The 15,354-nt window shown below is 40.2% G+C and overlaps 1 protein-coding gene across 1 annotated transcript in view; it reads left to right on the top strand.

Annotated features, from left to right (window-relative positions):
- LOC126268209 (3'-5' exoribonuclease 1-like) overlaps nt 1–15,354 on the top strand; it is a 92,953-nt gene that overhangs the window by 76,435 nt on the left and 1,164 nt on the right. The window contains exon 5 of the mRNA XM_049973838.1: nt 6,468–6,665. Within this exon, the coding sequence (XP_049829795.1) occupies nt 6,468–6,665 (198 nt within the window). The remainder of the gene's footprint in view (nt 1–6,467; nt 6,666–15,354) is intronic.

Genomic DNA, 15,354 nt, shown 5'->3' on the forward strand with positions numbered 1-15,354 from the left:
CTTACAAACGGGAAAGCACTGGTAGACAGGCACAATAAAATAACACACACACAAAATTACAAGCTTTTGCAACCGGTGGTTGCTTTGTCAGGAAAGAGGGAAGGAAAAGGAAAGATGAAAGGATGTGGGTTTTAAGGGAGAGGGTAAGGAGTCATTCCAGTCCCGGGAGCGGAAAGTATTTCGCAACCGGCGGTTGCTTCGTCAGGAAAGGGGGAAGGAAAAGGAAAGATGAAAGGATGTGGGTTTTAAGGGAGAGGGTAAGGAGTCATTCCAGTCCCGGGAGCGGAAACATTTACAAAAGGTATTTAACTTGGGCTAAAAATAAGACTAAATTTAAGTTTCTTAATTTTTTAATGTTCACTCACATATTGCTTGGAAACAAAGTTTATAATATGTTTCAGTACAAATTTTGAGTTTTAAATTCTATTTCCCATTACTAACACAATCTTTCAATACAAAAATACTTCACCAATATCTGGACAAATAGGGTAAAGACAGACAAAACAAAAATCCATCCTCAAACAAAAGAAGCATAGTTCTTCCTCACATCAGAGAAGTAAAAACTAGTAAACATTTGAAAAAGTGAGAATATGTATATGTTTTTTTTTTTTTTTAAAAAAAAAAAAGAATAACGAAACGAATTAACAAAGATAGGTCTACAGTATCACTAAGGCATCACTCTGTAGACAATTTTTCGAATGACAACATTGTCATTGTAACATTGTTGTCTTCAGAGAGATTGTGCCACCTATCTGTCAGTACTTCATTATAGTTGGAAAACAGCCTCTTGCTGTCAACAGTGGAACATGAGGACCAAACAGCTTTCAATACTGCAAATGCAAATTGGTGATTGTCGACTGCAGTGACATTTGGTTTTGAACAAAATTCTGGAGAGATTGATACCCCTTCAGAGTATCTACAGTACTAAGAACAATCATCCCAGGTACAGATTGCAAGATACTGGCTATTTCGGAATGAATAGTATTGAGAATTATTGTCCTTGGATCAAAACAAGAATCCAAGGCTTTGAAAACTGGTTTACTTGGATCTGTGGCCATGAGAGACGACAATCTCGTTTGGAGGTGCAGTCCAGTTCACTTCAATCCCTCCTTAATTTCTGCCTGAAGCATTTCCCTCTTTATTGTTTTTAAAATCTCACTGGTTTCATTGCCAAATATTCCTTTTCCCAGAAAACTGAACCATACTTCAAGATGCTTCAACTTTGAATACAGTTCATGTGAAGTTGGCCGCTTTGAAGTCTCTAAGAAGAATGCCATGCTCAAGTCTCTGGCATGTTCTTTAATGAACATGACCTCTGCAAGAATCCTAGTTACATCATTATCTGACAGTGAAATAATATACTCAGTGCCTGCATTCGACAGCTCTCACATATAATCACTGCGGAAGAAATCAATCATTATCTCAAAATATTCTGCTACGTAAATGGCTGTGGAGAACCAAGAGTTCTATTGTGTTAAAACTGGAAGAGGAAAAACCTTTGGAATTCAGTTTTTCCCTTTAAGAAACTGCAAATATAAATGTTTCCTCTTTCTGGTGTTTAAAAGTGCTCTTCAAATAACTGATTGTAGTATTTAACTTACTAAGTTCCTTGGAATAAATGTTGGCAATTAAATTAATTTTATGTGCCCAGCATTGAACATGGATTAAATTATCACCTATTATTGTTTTCAAGGAGTCAACACATTTGTTCATATACTTAGCACTGTCACTCACTACTGTTTTAACATTATCATACTGTATATTATATGTTTGAAGAGACTCCAAAATAGCATGAGCACATTGTGTCGAGTTCGCTGCATCGATATCTACATCTACATCTACATCTACATCCATACTCTGCAAGCCACCTGACGGTGTGTGGCGGAGGGTACCCTGAGTACCTCTATCGGTTCTCCCTTCTATTCCAGTCTCGTATTGTACCTGGAAAGAAGGATTGTCGGTATGCTTCTGTGTGGGCTCTAATCTCTCTGATTTTATCCTCATGGTCTGCGCGAGATATACGTAGGAGGGAGCAATATACTGCTTGACTCTTCGGTGAAGGTATGTTCTCGAAACTTTAACAAAAGCCCGTGCCGAGCTACTGAGTGTCTCTCCTGCAGAGTCTTCCACTGGAGTTTATCTATCATCTCCGTAACGCTTTCGCGATTACTAAATGATCCTGTAACGAAGCGCGCTGCTCTCCGTTGGATCTTCTCTGTCTCTTCTATCAACCCTATCTGGTGCGGATCCCAAACTGCTGAGCAGTATTCAAGCAGTGGGCGAACAAGCGTACTGTAACCTACTTCCTTTGTTGTCACACTTACCACAAAAACTTTCTGCTCATTCCAAGCTTCCATAGTTCTCAACAAAACAGTAAAAACACAACAGCCTCTTCTGTCAGTGGTCTCGTCGGCTAATATAACAACATCTTTCGCTGCTAGTTGTTCCGTTACCTCAGTTTTTCTTTGCTGTTGTATTGAAGGCACAATAGTGCCTCTCATTGTTTTAACACCTGGGATGTTACCAGCACCTCAAAGTGGTAGAGCACTTGCCTGTGATAGGCAAAAGTCCTGAGTTGAAGTCTCGGTCCAGCGCACAGTTTTAATTTGCCAGGAAGTTTCATATCAGCGTCCACTCCACTGCAGAGTGAAAGTTTCATTCTGGTACCAAGTAGTTGTTATGGATTTATAACAATCAGCTCTTGTGCCTAAATTAATACTATTATTTAAGATTAATTAATTAGATTTTGATGAAAATTTCAGGGTATGTAGTGCTGGGGTTCGTTACGTTCCGAACAGCTGTGCAATACATTAGTTCATTATATGTGTGAAGGAGTGGGACACACTGTTCCAATACCTCCAGATGTGGTAATTAGAACTTACAGTTGCAGACTTAACATTATTTTTTAACTATTAATGGTTTGCCCCTAACATAAGATGAGAAAATTGGGAAAGTCTAAACATTAATATAAATTTTAACTCAAATATCTAACTTTCTTTGTTTGAGGTTTTGTAAGTATGTAAAAAATATATATTAATTTCTGTTCTAATTGCCCCAGTTCCCCCTATATTTTTATAAAATGAGAGAGGTACAGAGTTTAATTGTGAACTGATTGAGAGTACATGTAAAGTGAAGATTTACCAAAATAATTTTGATGCAAGCTGTAGCCACAAAATACATAAAAAAGTAATACCACTGGTCACCTTCAATGAACTTGTTCATCCAGTGCCAAAAGTCTTCGTTCTCCAGTTTGTGGAGTGAAATGTTGGCCTTCAAAAATGTTTCCACGGTCCTTTGGGCCAGATATTCATAATCACTCTTCTTTTTTGCCATTTCAATGCTGTTGCTAATTTTAGCTTGCCACTTTATTAGCAAATTGGTCTGCTTCAACTTGTTGTTCTTATGTTTTCCGGTCCGCACATGTTTCACTGTAGAAACTCTGATATTGCAGAGTTTACAAAACACTGTTAACTTATCAAAAGCATATAAACCATCGATTTCAAATTCTTGCACCCTTTTGGCAGTGGTTACTGTAGGTTTCGGCATTTTCACAGAGCACATGTGTTCGTCGCCGTGTTGAAAAATGTACCACAAACAAAACATGAGTCTAATGAAGTGTACCCCCACTCTAACTCAGACAGCTATGCACATGTGTGAATCTGGCAGCTTTCCCGGGTAGATTCTGGCTGCTTTCTCTCACTGCTTATACACCAAAGTGCCATGCTCCAAGTGGCAAGTAGCAAAAAGCGTGAGTAGGCATCACTTATACACGATTTGAGCTGTGTGCATGCGCGGAAAGCTGTATGGTAGCTGCTTAAACGAACCTTATTTGAACAAAATTTGAAATCAATCATATCGATATTAATTAAAATTTTGGTAAGTTAGTGCATGCAGAAAAATATGCACTCAGCATTGAAAACCACAATGATATTGGTATTGTGCACAATATTGTTTATTCGCAAGGCTTGGCAGCAAGCATACACAAAACAGTTGTCCTGCCAATGAATGGTCTCTGTAAACTTGACTAATGGCTTAAACACAATCATGTACAATATTAATGTAGTTTGCGTGCTATTACAGAGTACACCTTTTTCTTTTTTTGGATGATTGGAGAATGGGTTCTGATACATGAAATTGGTCATCAATTAAACAAAAGCAACTGAATTTTGAAACTTTGGCTGTTGTCTGCATTAAACTGGTTAACTCAAGTTGCTGTCCTGTTACTAACCCAGCATGTTGGAAATCCAAAAAAATGAATTTTATAGCTGCTTGATTCCATAGCAGAAATTAATGCTGCCCTGTAAGATACCTGCCACACCAACTATTCGGAACTCATCACATATTCGGAAATAAACACCCAATTAATCAGGCGGAAATGATAACATCGTTTATTGCAGAACATACTTTTATTACACTTTCGGATTTTTTCCTTTACTTTTACTGTAAAAAGTGGTAGAGTTGTAAGCTGAATGATTCATGACGGTGTTAACAGTGTTCGCGCCCACCTCCTTCCAAATATTTGCATTACATTCATAAGAAAATACCCAGACTGTGTTGACAATGCTACAATGGGAAAAAATACATACTAGCATGCATATTTGCTCAGCATTATTTGTTTCTGAGAGGTGTAATATGTTATGACAATTATTTACACTCTGACTGTGCTCCTGAACTAATTGCCAGAATAATTTTTGGTGTAAGCATTTAGTACAATTTTGAGTGACATTGTAAACCTTCCTTATTTGAAGAGTCTCTACTGTAATATATTGGAGATGTATTCTTTTGCAATACAAATGGTACACTGAATTTATTGATAGGTACAACCCAAGTCCTACTGATGATTCTCTGTATGGAAAATTGGTTCTCCTTATTTTATTACTAGCTGTAACCCGTGGCTGCACTCACTTGTCAGTAGTTTTGCTATGATGAATGATGTTGTGTAAGTAAGCTATTGTATGTGCAAGAACATCAACTTCTCTCACGTGTCTGCCTGTTTGGGTAAGTATAGCTCATGATGTGTAACCCCCCCCCACCCCCTCCCCAACCATAAATGCGTGATGATGCATCACACACTGTGCTGCATCACACACTGTTGCTGTCGAGCAGCGCATGTTGAGGGGTGTGTAGGAGCATACATCTATGCACTGTGCTACTGAATTAGCTCTACATTATGAAATATATTTAATCATTTTTTAACGTGGGATATGTTCACTGGTGTAAAAAAAGATGCTCCACCCCCTCAGGGAGCGTTTTTTTTTTTTTTTTTTTTTTTTTTTTTTTTTTTTTTTTTTTTCCCCCCCTGAAGTACCCTCAGTTCTTCCTCAGCATTCAGGCAATCCCCATACCAAATTTTATCAAAGTTGGTTCAGTGGTTTAGTCATGAGAAAATTACGTGCACACTCATGTGTGCAGCACACACACACACACACACACACACACACACACACACACACACACACAGAGAGAGAGAGAGAGAGAGAGAGAGAGAGAGAGAGAGAGTTCATCAATTATAATATTAATATGGATTCAGTTTTTCCTTCATTTCAGTATCTTGTAAGATACGAGCACAAACTGTTTATCAGTGAGTTCTGCAGAATAGTGTTATAGTTTGAATCCTTGAATCCACAAATAGCTAACTGATATATTGGTGAACAATGGTTACACCGAAGTAGTGGTATCATTCGAGGCTGATTCACACCCAGATGTCTTACAAACTACTTGTTATGGGATGTTACATACTGAACTATATGTAGGCAAGTTTGTTATGAGTGAAGTGATGGAGTCCAAATTAAAACCTGTAAAAAGGGCAAAGTGGTCACCACAACATTAATATTAAACATAACTGTGATATTCTTAGGTGGATGCAAACTGCTTTTGGTCTGTGGCACTTATGAAATTATTGATACTCATCCACCAAAGAGTGCCCAATCTAGCTGTTTATTCAAATTACCTCTTCTAGCTTAAGCCTTATATTTAGAATGCTTTAATAGCGTTTGTAATGTATGTTTCCATGTTCCTATTGGATGGACATTTGGATGAGTTTGTGTTTGAATCTTTGCTCAGTGAGAGCACAAAAAATATGTGTGGAATTGTAAAAGCGATTACTGTATATTCAGACAAATGGAAATTTTTTTTACTGTTTCAACCAATACTAATATATTATTAATATCTTGATTGATGCTATTCAGTTTGAGGACACTCAGTGATCAGCAAATGCCTTTGCACTGAAAAATGTTTGCTTGATTACTGTTCCTATTATCATGTGCCAACATCTTGATGCAGTGACATCCTGAAAACTTTTTTAAAAAAATAAATCAAGGACACCACTGCATTCATAAAGCTTTTGTAAAGAAAACTGAAAAGAAATTTACTTACATATCCAGTATGTCAGTCAGTTCTCGTAAATTGTAACGTGAAGCATAAAAATCAGTTAATACATAAACTGCAAATCATTACATTTGTTACAGTATTGCTTGAAGATGATGATTGATCACCTAGAAATTGGATTTGAAGGAAGGCCTCACTGTGGTATTGATGATGCTAGAAACATAGCTAGAGTGCTGATACACCTAATTGCAGATGGTGCGAATGTGCACATTAATGAACGTATACATTTAACAGCAGGTCATAATAAAATGAAAGTTGTCGCTGAGGATGGGAACCAGGTAAGAAATAACTGTTTTCCTCTGTATCTGTAGATTATTTGTTTTATTAAAGGGAATTTAAAATTCATTTCAGAGCTTGATAAGGACATTTATATGTGCCATGAAGACAGAGCTTTGTTTATTGAATCTACATAAAAAATAATTCCTGCAACACTAAACAAGATAAAACATGGGCCAAAAATAACATTCGTTGGAAAATTGTTGGCTTCTCATTCAAATACCTTAACAAATAAATTTCATTGTTTGACAATTTCAAATAATACAATGGAATATTTCTAATAATAATATTTATGCGAGACAAATTGCTGGCCAGGACTTAACTCCAGGAGGGAAAATGTTAACCACTGCCAATAGACACATACATGAAAGTAACAGTGGTGTCATTATCCTAGCTTTTGGAACTATTTATCCCTACTTCAGCAAAGACAGAGGTGTAGAATGGGGAAAGTTAAAATGAAAGTCAGGTCATGCCGACCCCAGGATGATAGGGAGTCACCTGTAGTGAGGACAAGGATAGACAAAGATGAATGGGAAGACATTGGAGTGTAAGCTGTCGGATGTGCTACCAAAGTTCACTCAATGTTAGTAGCAAAGTAACTCATGTTACTAGTATTGTTATTTAATTTACTTAATTAGACTTCAGGTCAAAAGCACGAACAGACACCACACATTCCTATAAAAGCAGTATCATTAACGAACTGTTCAATAATCACCATCTTTACGCCCAAGTTATCATTGACGAATCTGTCTGCCTCAAGTAAGTAATTGTCCTTGATGTTTCTAATTTGTTATAATTTCACCATTTGTAACAAAAAATAAGCACCAAACCTGTCACCAAATGGTAAACAATTAATCTATGGTGCACCATTACTATTTTCTTAAATCAATATTTATATCTCGCACTTACTGAGTATTATTTTCTGTATTAGTCAGAAAGAAGAGTACTCTCAGTGAAGGAAACTGAAGCAGCCAAGGACACAATGAAGTGGCAGGTAACTGCAAAGTTCCTGGAGAAAACCAAAGATTTAAACTCAGTAGAATGTGAGGACACAACTGGAGAAGAAATTGCTGATCTTAGTACAGACTTTTCCACGTGTCACATAAGTCAATCGTCAGATGACTGCAGTTCATGATGCGTATGTGATCGGCTTTTACTTTTTTTGTAGTTATCAGTATGATTGACCTAGAACTTTTTACAATATTAATTATGTGTCTCAACAAAATTATTAATCCTTAGCACTGTTCTACAGTTTAATTGCAAAAAAATAACAGACAAGGTATTGGACAAAAAAAATTCATCTGCTACCACTGTTCAAAATAATTTTATTGCTAATGCTTTCATTATCAACTCTCTTAATAGCATATCCAATTTGCCTGTCAAACTGTGTAAGTAATCTTGTTACTTGCATCTGTAGATCAACACACAGAGAAAGAGAAACAAGAAATCAGGCCAGACTAAATTTGTGATTATTGTAATCACATTCCGTGTCACTTTATTATAGATTTGTACACCAGGAGACCTTATACACACAGTTTAATTAGTTGTTGTTGTTGTTTTCATTTTCATTCCTGAGACTGGTTTGATGCAGCTCTCCATGCTACTCTATACTGTGCAAGCTTCTTCATCTCCGAGTAACTACTGCAACCTACATCCTTCTGAATCTGTTTAGTGTATTCATCTCTTGGTCTCCCTCTACGATTTTTACCCTCCACACTGCCCTCCAATACTAAACTGGTGATCCCTTGATGCCTCAGAACATGTCCTACCAACCGATCCCTTCTTCTAGTCAAGTTGTGTCACAAACTTCTCTTCTCCCCAATCCTATTCAATACTTCCTCATTAGTTATGTGATCTACCCATCTAATCTTCAGCATTCTTCTGTAGCACCACATTTCGAAAGCTTCCATTCTCTTCTTGTCCAAACTATTTATCGTCCATGTTTCACTTCCATACATGGCTACACTCCATACGAATACTTTCAGAAACGACTTCCTGACACTTAAACCTATACTCGATGTTAACAAATTTCTCTTCTTCAGAAATGCTTTCCTTGCCATTGCCAGTCTACATTTTATATCCTCTCCACATCGACCATCATCAGTTAATTTGCTCCCCAAATAGCAAAACTCCTTTACTACTTTAAGTGTCTCATTTCCTAATCTAATTCCCTCAGCATCACCCGATTTAATTCGACTACATTCCATTATCCTTGTTTTGCTTTTGTTGATGTTCATCTTATATCCTCCTTTCAAGACACTATCCATTCCGTTCAATTGCTTCTAAGTCCTTTGCTGTCTCTGACAGAATTACAATGTCATCGGCGAATCTCAAAGTTTTTATTTCTTCCCCATGGATTTTAATACCTACTCCGAATTTTTCTTTTGTTTCCTTTACTGCTTGCTCAGTATAAAAGATTGAACAACATCGGGGAGAGGCTACAACCCTGTCTTACTCCCTTCCCAACCACTGGTTCCCTTTCATGTCCTTCAACTCTTATAACTGCCATCTGGTTTCTGTACAAATTGTAAATAGCTTTTCGCTCCTTGTATTTTAACCCTGCTACCTTCAGAATTTGAAAGATGGTAGTCCAGTCAATATTGCCAAAAGCTTTCTCTAAGTCTACAATTGCTAGAAACGTAGGTTTGCCTTTCCTTAATCTTTCTTCTAAGATAAGTCGTAGGGTCAGTATTGCCTCATGTATTCCAACATTTCTACCGAATCCAAACTGATCTTCCCTGAGATCGGCTTCTACTAGTTTTTCCATTCGTCTGTAAAGAATTCGCGTTAGTATTTTGCAGCTGTGACTTATTAAACTGATAGTTCGGTAATTTTCACATCTGTCAGCACCTGCTTTCTTTGGGATTGGAATTATTATATTCTTCTTGAAGTCTGAGGGAATTTCGCCTGTCTCTCCCAAGGCTGTCAGTAGTTCTAATGGAATGTTGTCTACTCCCGGGGCCTTGTTTCGACTTATGTCTTTCAGTGCTCTGTCAAACTCTTTGTGGAGTATCATTTCACCCATTTCATCTTCATCTACCTCCTCTTCCATTTCCATATATTGTCCTGAAGTACATCGCCCTTGTATAGACCCTCTATATACTCCTTCCACCTTTCTGCTTTCCCTTCTTTTTTTAGGATTGGTTTTCTGTCTGAGCTCTTGGTATTCATACAGTTTGTGCTCTTTTCTCCAAAGGTCTCTTTAATTTTCCTGTGGGCAGTATCTGTTTTACCCCTAGTGGCATATGTCTCTACACACTTACATTTGTTCTCTAGCCATCCTTGCTTAGCCATTTGCACCTCCTGTTGATCTCATTTTTGAGACGTTTCTATTCCTTTTCCCCTGCTTCCTTTACTGCATTTTTATATATTCTCCTTTCATCAATTTAATTCAATATCTCTTCTGTTACCCAAGGATTTCTAATAGCTCTCATCTTTTTACTTACTTGATCCTCTGCTACCTTCCCTATTTCATCTCTCAAAGCTACCCATTCTTTTTCTACTGTATTTCTTTCCCCTGTTCTTGTCAATCATTCCCCAGTTTGTAAATCTCTGTTTCACCATTACATAATCTATGTGAAACCTTTCAGTGTCTCCAGGCCTCTTCCACATATACAAACTTCTTTCATGATTCTTAAACCAAGTGTAATCTATGATTAGGTTATGCCCTGCACAAAATTCTACCAGGCGGCTTCCTGTTTCATTCCTTACTCCTGGTCCATATTCACCTGCTACTTTTCCTTCTCTTCTTTTTCCTGCTACCGAATTCCAGTCCCTTCTGACTACTAAATTTTGGTCTTCATTAACTATCTGAATAGTTTCTTTTGTCACATCATACATTTCTTCAATTCTTTCATCATCCGCAGAGTTAGTTGGCTCATAAACTTGTACTACGGTGGTAGACATGGGCTTCGTGTTTATCTTGGCTACAATAAAGTGTTTACTATGCTGATCATAGTAGCTTATTTGTGCTCCTATTTCTTTCTTTTTTATGTTATTAAACCAACTCCTATATTTCCCCTCTTTGATTTTGTATTTATAATCCTGTATTCCTCTGACCAGAGGTCTTGTTCCTCCTGCCACTGACCTTCACTACTTCCCATTACATCTAATTTTAACGTATTCATTTTCCTTTTTAAGTTTTCTAACGAGTTTGAGAATGCTCAGCATGCAACTGGTGATGATGGATAATGGCTAAGCACTCAGCAGCAACACACAACGTGAAGTGCAAGGCAAGTTCCACAGTAGTTGAATGCCTGCTAAGCACTAGCCTGCCCAGCCTACTGCCGCAGGTAAACACCTCCACCAGTGTGTTTGCCCATACTGTGTCCTGTGCACCCTGTCCACCATTGCAGCTTTCTGCACTACCCACACTAGATCACATCTACCTCCTTCATGATGTCCACTGACAGGGATACTAAATCTTTCCTCCCTGAAAAGGCCATGTAGGATCAAAAATAAGCAGACTTGGGCCATGACCTCCAGCGCAGAGAGGCCCCTGGAGAACACAAAAGCATGCAACATGATGACACTGGCTCTGCCTGAAGGACCCAGAGGGGTCCACCAGCAGCAGTGGCAGTGAGATCACCTCCATTGGTGAGGGTTGGGAGGAGGTGAGTAGGAGTAGGAGGAGGAGGAGGATGGAGGAGGGTGGAGCGGATCCATGGGCTCCACATCGGCAGGCACAGGTGGGAACCTTACCGGGAGTTCTGGCTGCAGGTGACAGGAGGACAGTGGAGTGCATGGAGGGTGTGACAATGAGTAAGCACACTGCTGCAGGTGTGAGCCCTTATTCATAACAGTGTTGTGAACAACCTTACCATCTGACTTACCAAAGTATAGTGGTAGCCCAATAGGGCATGGGCACAGCTAAATTGCATGGCAGGTCAGCTGCTCCCTATCTGACGACATAACCACAAACAACTGCCAACCTTTGTGGTGCACAACACCACCTGGCAGCCACTCCTGCTGCTGGCCGAAGGACCAGGCCCAAATGGCAGTCCTGGGTCTATGGTGGTCTGTGGCATGCATCTCTGGGTGTAGCAAATCTAGGATACCCTACAACTGGCACTTGTGCAAAAGTTACACAAGACTGCACCCATTGACAAGAAGCAAACAGTATTTAGCCAGAAAACTTGACATAGCTTTGTCTTAGAAAGGGGCATACGTGCATTAGAGCGAGTGAAACAGGGTGGTAACCAGATGCTGGATACTATTGCAGACACACAAGTCCTCAAATTACCATGACTTAGATTGCCTACCACTATTGGACACTAGGATTCTGAGGGATCCCTCAATGGCAAAAACAACTGACAACACAGGAACAGTGGCAGCCAAGTACATGGAGGACAGCTTGCTACCTATGGGAAATTGGACTACACATCGAGCATCAACAACCATAAGCTGCCCAAAAATGGTTTGGCAGAATCAATGTGCACCCTGCCCCAAGGGTACTCCAAGACTGGCCATGGAGAAAACTCACATGGTGGTGCAGTCAGGTTCATGCACAGATCCCGCAAGCCGCGTGAGATGTCTCATGTCACAATCGGTCTCTGGCAAGTAGATATGACTTCATGCCAATGCCTTCATTTGAGACATACTTCAGTGCAACGCATGCAGCAACTAGAGGATGCGAGGACACAACCGAGACTGGGAATGTTCTCTCAGCAGCATTTCTCCTATGTGTCAAGCATGCGGAACCCTGGACAATGCTGAGCCGATCACGTAGGCAAAAAAACATATGCACCTGAAGAGACGTGCTACGGCTGACCAATCAGGATAACTGAAACGATTTTCTTGAAAAGCAGATATGTGGCCATGTTGGTTGTGACTTCATGTGCCATCAGTGGAAAATCTGCTAAGGTTTGCTGTTAGATGTCATCCAACGTGAACATGAGAGTCCTGTGCTGCTCAGACTCCACTTGGGTCCACTGGTAGCTGCAATAGTGAATCAGCATTGCTATCCTGTGCAGTGGAGTGGTAATAAATGTCATTGCAACAGTTACTGAGAATGAGGGCCCTCCTCTGCATTTGGTGGGCCGCATGGAATGAGAGCCTAATAAAGACACCAGTGGCTTGTGGTCAGTGGTGAGGAGGAACATTGCCCCGTACAGGAAAATGTGAAACTTTTAAACTCCGAAAATAATAGCTAGTGCCTCCTTTTCTGCTTGTGAATAATTATAATAATTATGTTGTGCAGTGGAAAGTGTCTTTGAGGCACAAGCAATGGGCTGTTTGGTGCCATCTGGGTTCTGTTGAGATTTGACAGCACGAATGCCATACTGGAATGCATCACATTTACCCATTGTAAAGGAATCCAGACTGGGAGCTGAGCACTACTACTGCTTGAGAGACTGAAAAGCCTGTTGTCAATCTGCAGACCTGACAAACTTAATGCCATTCCAGTGAAGCAGGTTAAGAGCCTGGCAGATGTGCATAGTCTGGGAATGAATTGAGCATAACACAAAATCTTACCCAAAAAGAGTGGAGCTCCTTCATGTTTTTGGACACTGGTAGTTTGACAATGGTCTTGATGAAGTTGTCTGTAGGAATGAGACCATCTTTACTAAGCACTTGTCCCAAAAAAAAAAAAAAGAAAAAAAAATTACAATCTTTGAGGAGAAAATAACTGCACTTCCCCAGTTTACAACAAAGGCCAGTCTCCAAGAGGTGTTGGAAAACCAACTACTGGTTTTATAGATGTGGGAAGCTCGGCACGGGTGAGGACGGGCTGCACTCGAATTGCCAACACACAGCAACCTGTTCAGAGGCAAGGTTGCTTGGTATATCCTGCAGGTCACACAGGCTTTTTACTGTGCACACCTAATTGTGATGCCAAAAAAGGTATGGCTAGGCACCGCCATAATCTCACACCATTCAGTAGTTTGGACAACATCAGCTAAAGAAGGGTCAGTCAAGGGCAATGCACTACTCAGAAGCTTGAGATCGAGAGCTAACCAGTAGTCAGCCCACATCAGCGAGTCAGCATAAGAAGTAGCACATTTGGGACACTAAAAACTACAGTTGCGTGAGAGGCCTTGCATTTTGGCTATCCAATCTGTATACAACTGCCAGCACCACCACCAGAAGCCCGGGCTCAGTGAAGAGCTTCAAATTTCACACAACTTGATATAAATTCATGGTGAGGGACAACAACAAGGCCACCTTATCAAATGGATTGATGATGTGCAGTAAGAACTGTTGCAGGTAATTCTCCCACCTTTTTTTCAATTCACTGAAACTGACAAACAATTTCAGAGATGGTGGAAGAAACTGCACGGTGGGTGGCAAGGGTGTGAAGCAGGTCCACGTTCTGGTTTATCAGTGCTTGCATCTGCTTATGCTGTTGTTGCATCAGCAGCAGCTGCTGCTGCTCCTTTTGTAGATGCAACTGTTCCTGCCCGCATTGCAGAAATGCCGGGTCTTTGGTGACCCAAGTTAACAGTAGGAAAATGGAAAGCAGTAAAAAGAGCATCATGTGCATAATAACATCCACATCCTTCATCACCACTTTGGTATCTGCACAGGTGTGAGAAAACCACTACACTACACAGTCAATGCTGATACTTCACAGGCCAATGGTGGCTCGATAATAACCGGAGAACAGAACCCTTGAGAGGAAAATGAATTTGCTGTGCAAGTCAGTCTATGGGAAAGCAGAGATGGGCGTGGGACTGACTCAAGATCCAACTGGTGCCAATGGCTAATAGCTAAGTACTCTACAAAAACATACGGAAAGATGCACAAGGCAAGGTCCACGGTATTGAAAGATGAGTAAGAACTGGCGTGCCTGGCCTGCTGCTGCCTGCAGGTAAACACATCCACGAAGCAGGTGTGCCCATACTACACATTACAAGCACCCTCCATGGCAGGATTTTGCACTATCCCACTGCACTACTCACGCCAGATTGTTTGTCTCCATCCATTGTTATGTCTGCAGGTGGGAATGCTAAAAAGACTTAGCAATCTTTCATATGAATCCTTTAATGAGCTAGAATTAGAGGGCATGCATGCAAACCTCCCCCCCCCCTCCCCTTTCCACACACACACACACACACACACACACACAGTGAGCTGAACACAAAGTGCCAGGGCTGCAGTTGAACTTGTAGATGAATTAGGGTGGGAATCATTAAAACAAAGGCAGCGGGATCTGCTTGTGACATTTCAGTCACCAACTTTCTCATCTGATTGCGAAAATATTCATTTGATGCCCACCCACACAAGGTGAATTGATCATCGTGATAAAATAAGAGTAATCAGAGGTCACACAGAAAGATTAAAGTGCTTGTTTCCTCGCACACTGTTTGAGAGTGGAAGAGCTTGAAGGTGGTTCGATGAACACACTGCCAGGCACTTAATTGATAATTGCAGAGTAATCATGTAGATGTAGATTGGTTTGAGGGATTCTGTGCATGTACATCCACTATCTAACAGTCTCTCCTTCCTACGTCCTGTCGTCCCCCCCTCCCAGCTCACCCCTCCACGTCATTGTCATCAGCACACTGCATGAACTAACTGGCTTTGGTGCTGTGTGCCCACTGTCTCTTCCTTCTGCATTCGTGTACCATTCTCCTGTGATTTCCCACCTGCTACCCCTTTCTCCCTCTTCCTACACAACGCCTCAAGTGCAACCGTCAATGACTCCATGCTTCTACTATCCAGTGAATGGTTTTATTTTCTCCTAAATTA

Source organism: Schistocerca gregaria, chromosome 4 (assembly GCF_023897955.1).
Source record: "Schistocerca gregaria isolate iqSchGreg1 chromosome 4, iqSchGreg1.2, whole genome shotgun sequence".
Taxonomy (NCBI): domain Eukaryota; kingdom Metazoa; phylum Arthropoda; class Insecta; order Orthoptera; family Acrididae; genus Schistocerca; species Schistocerca gregaria.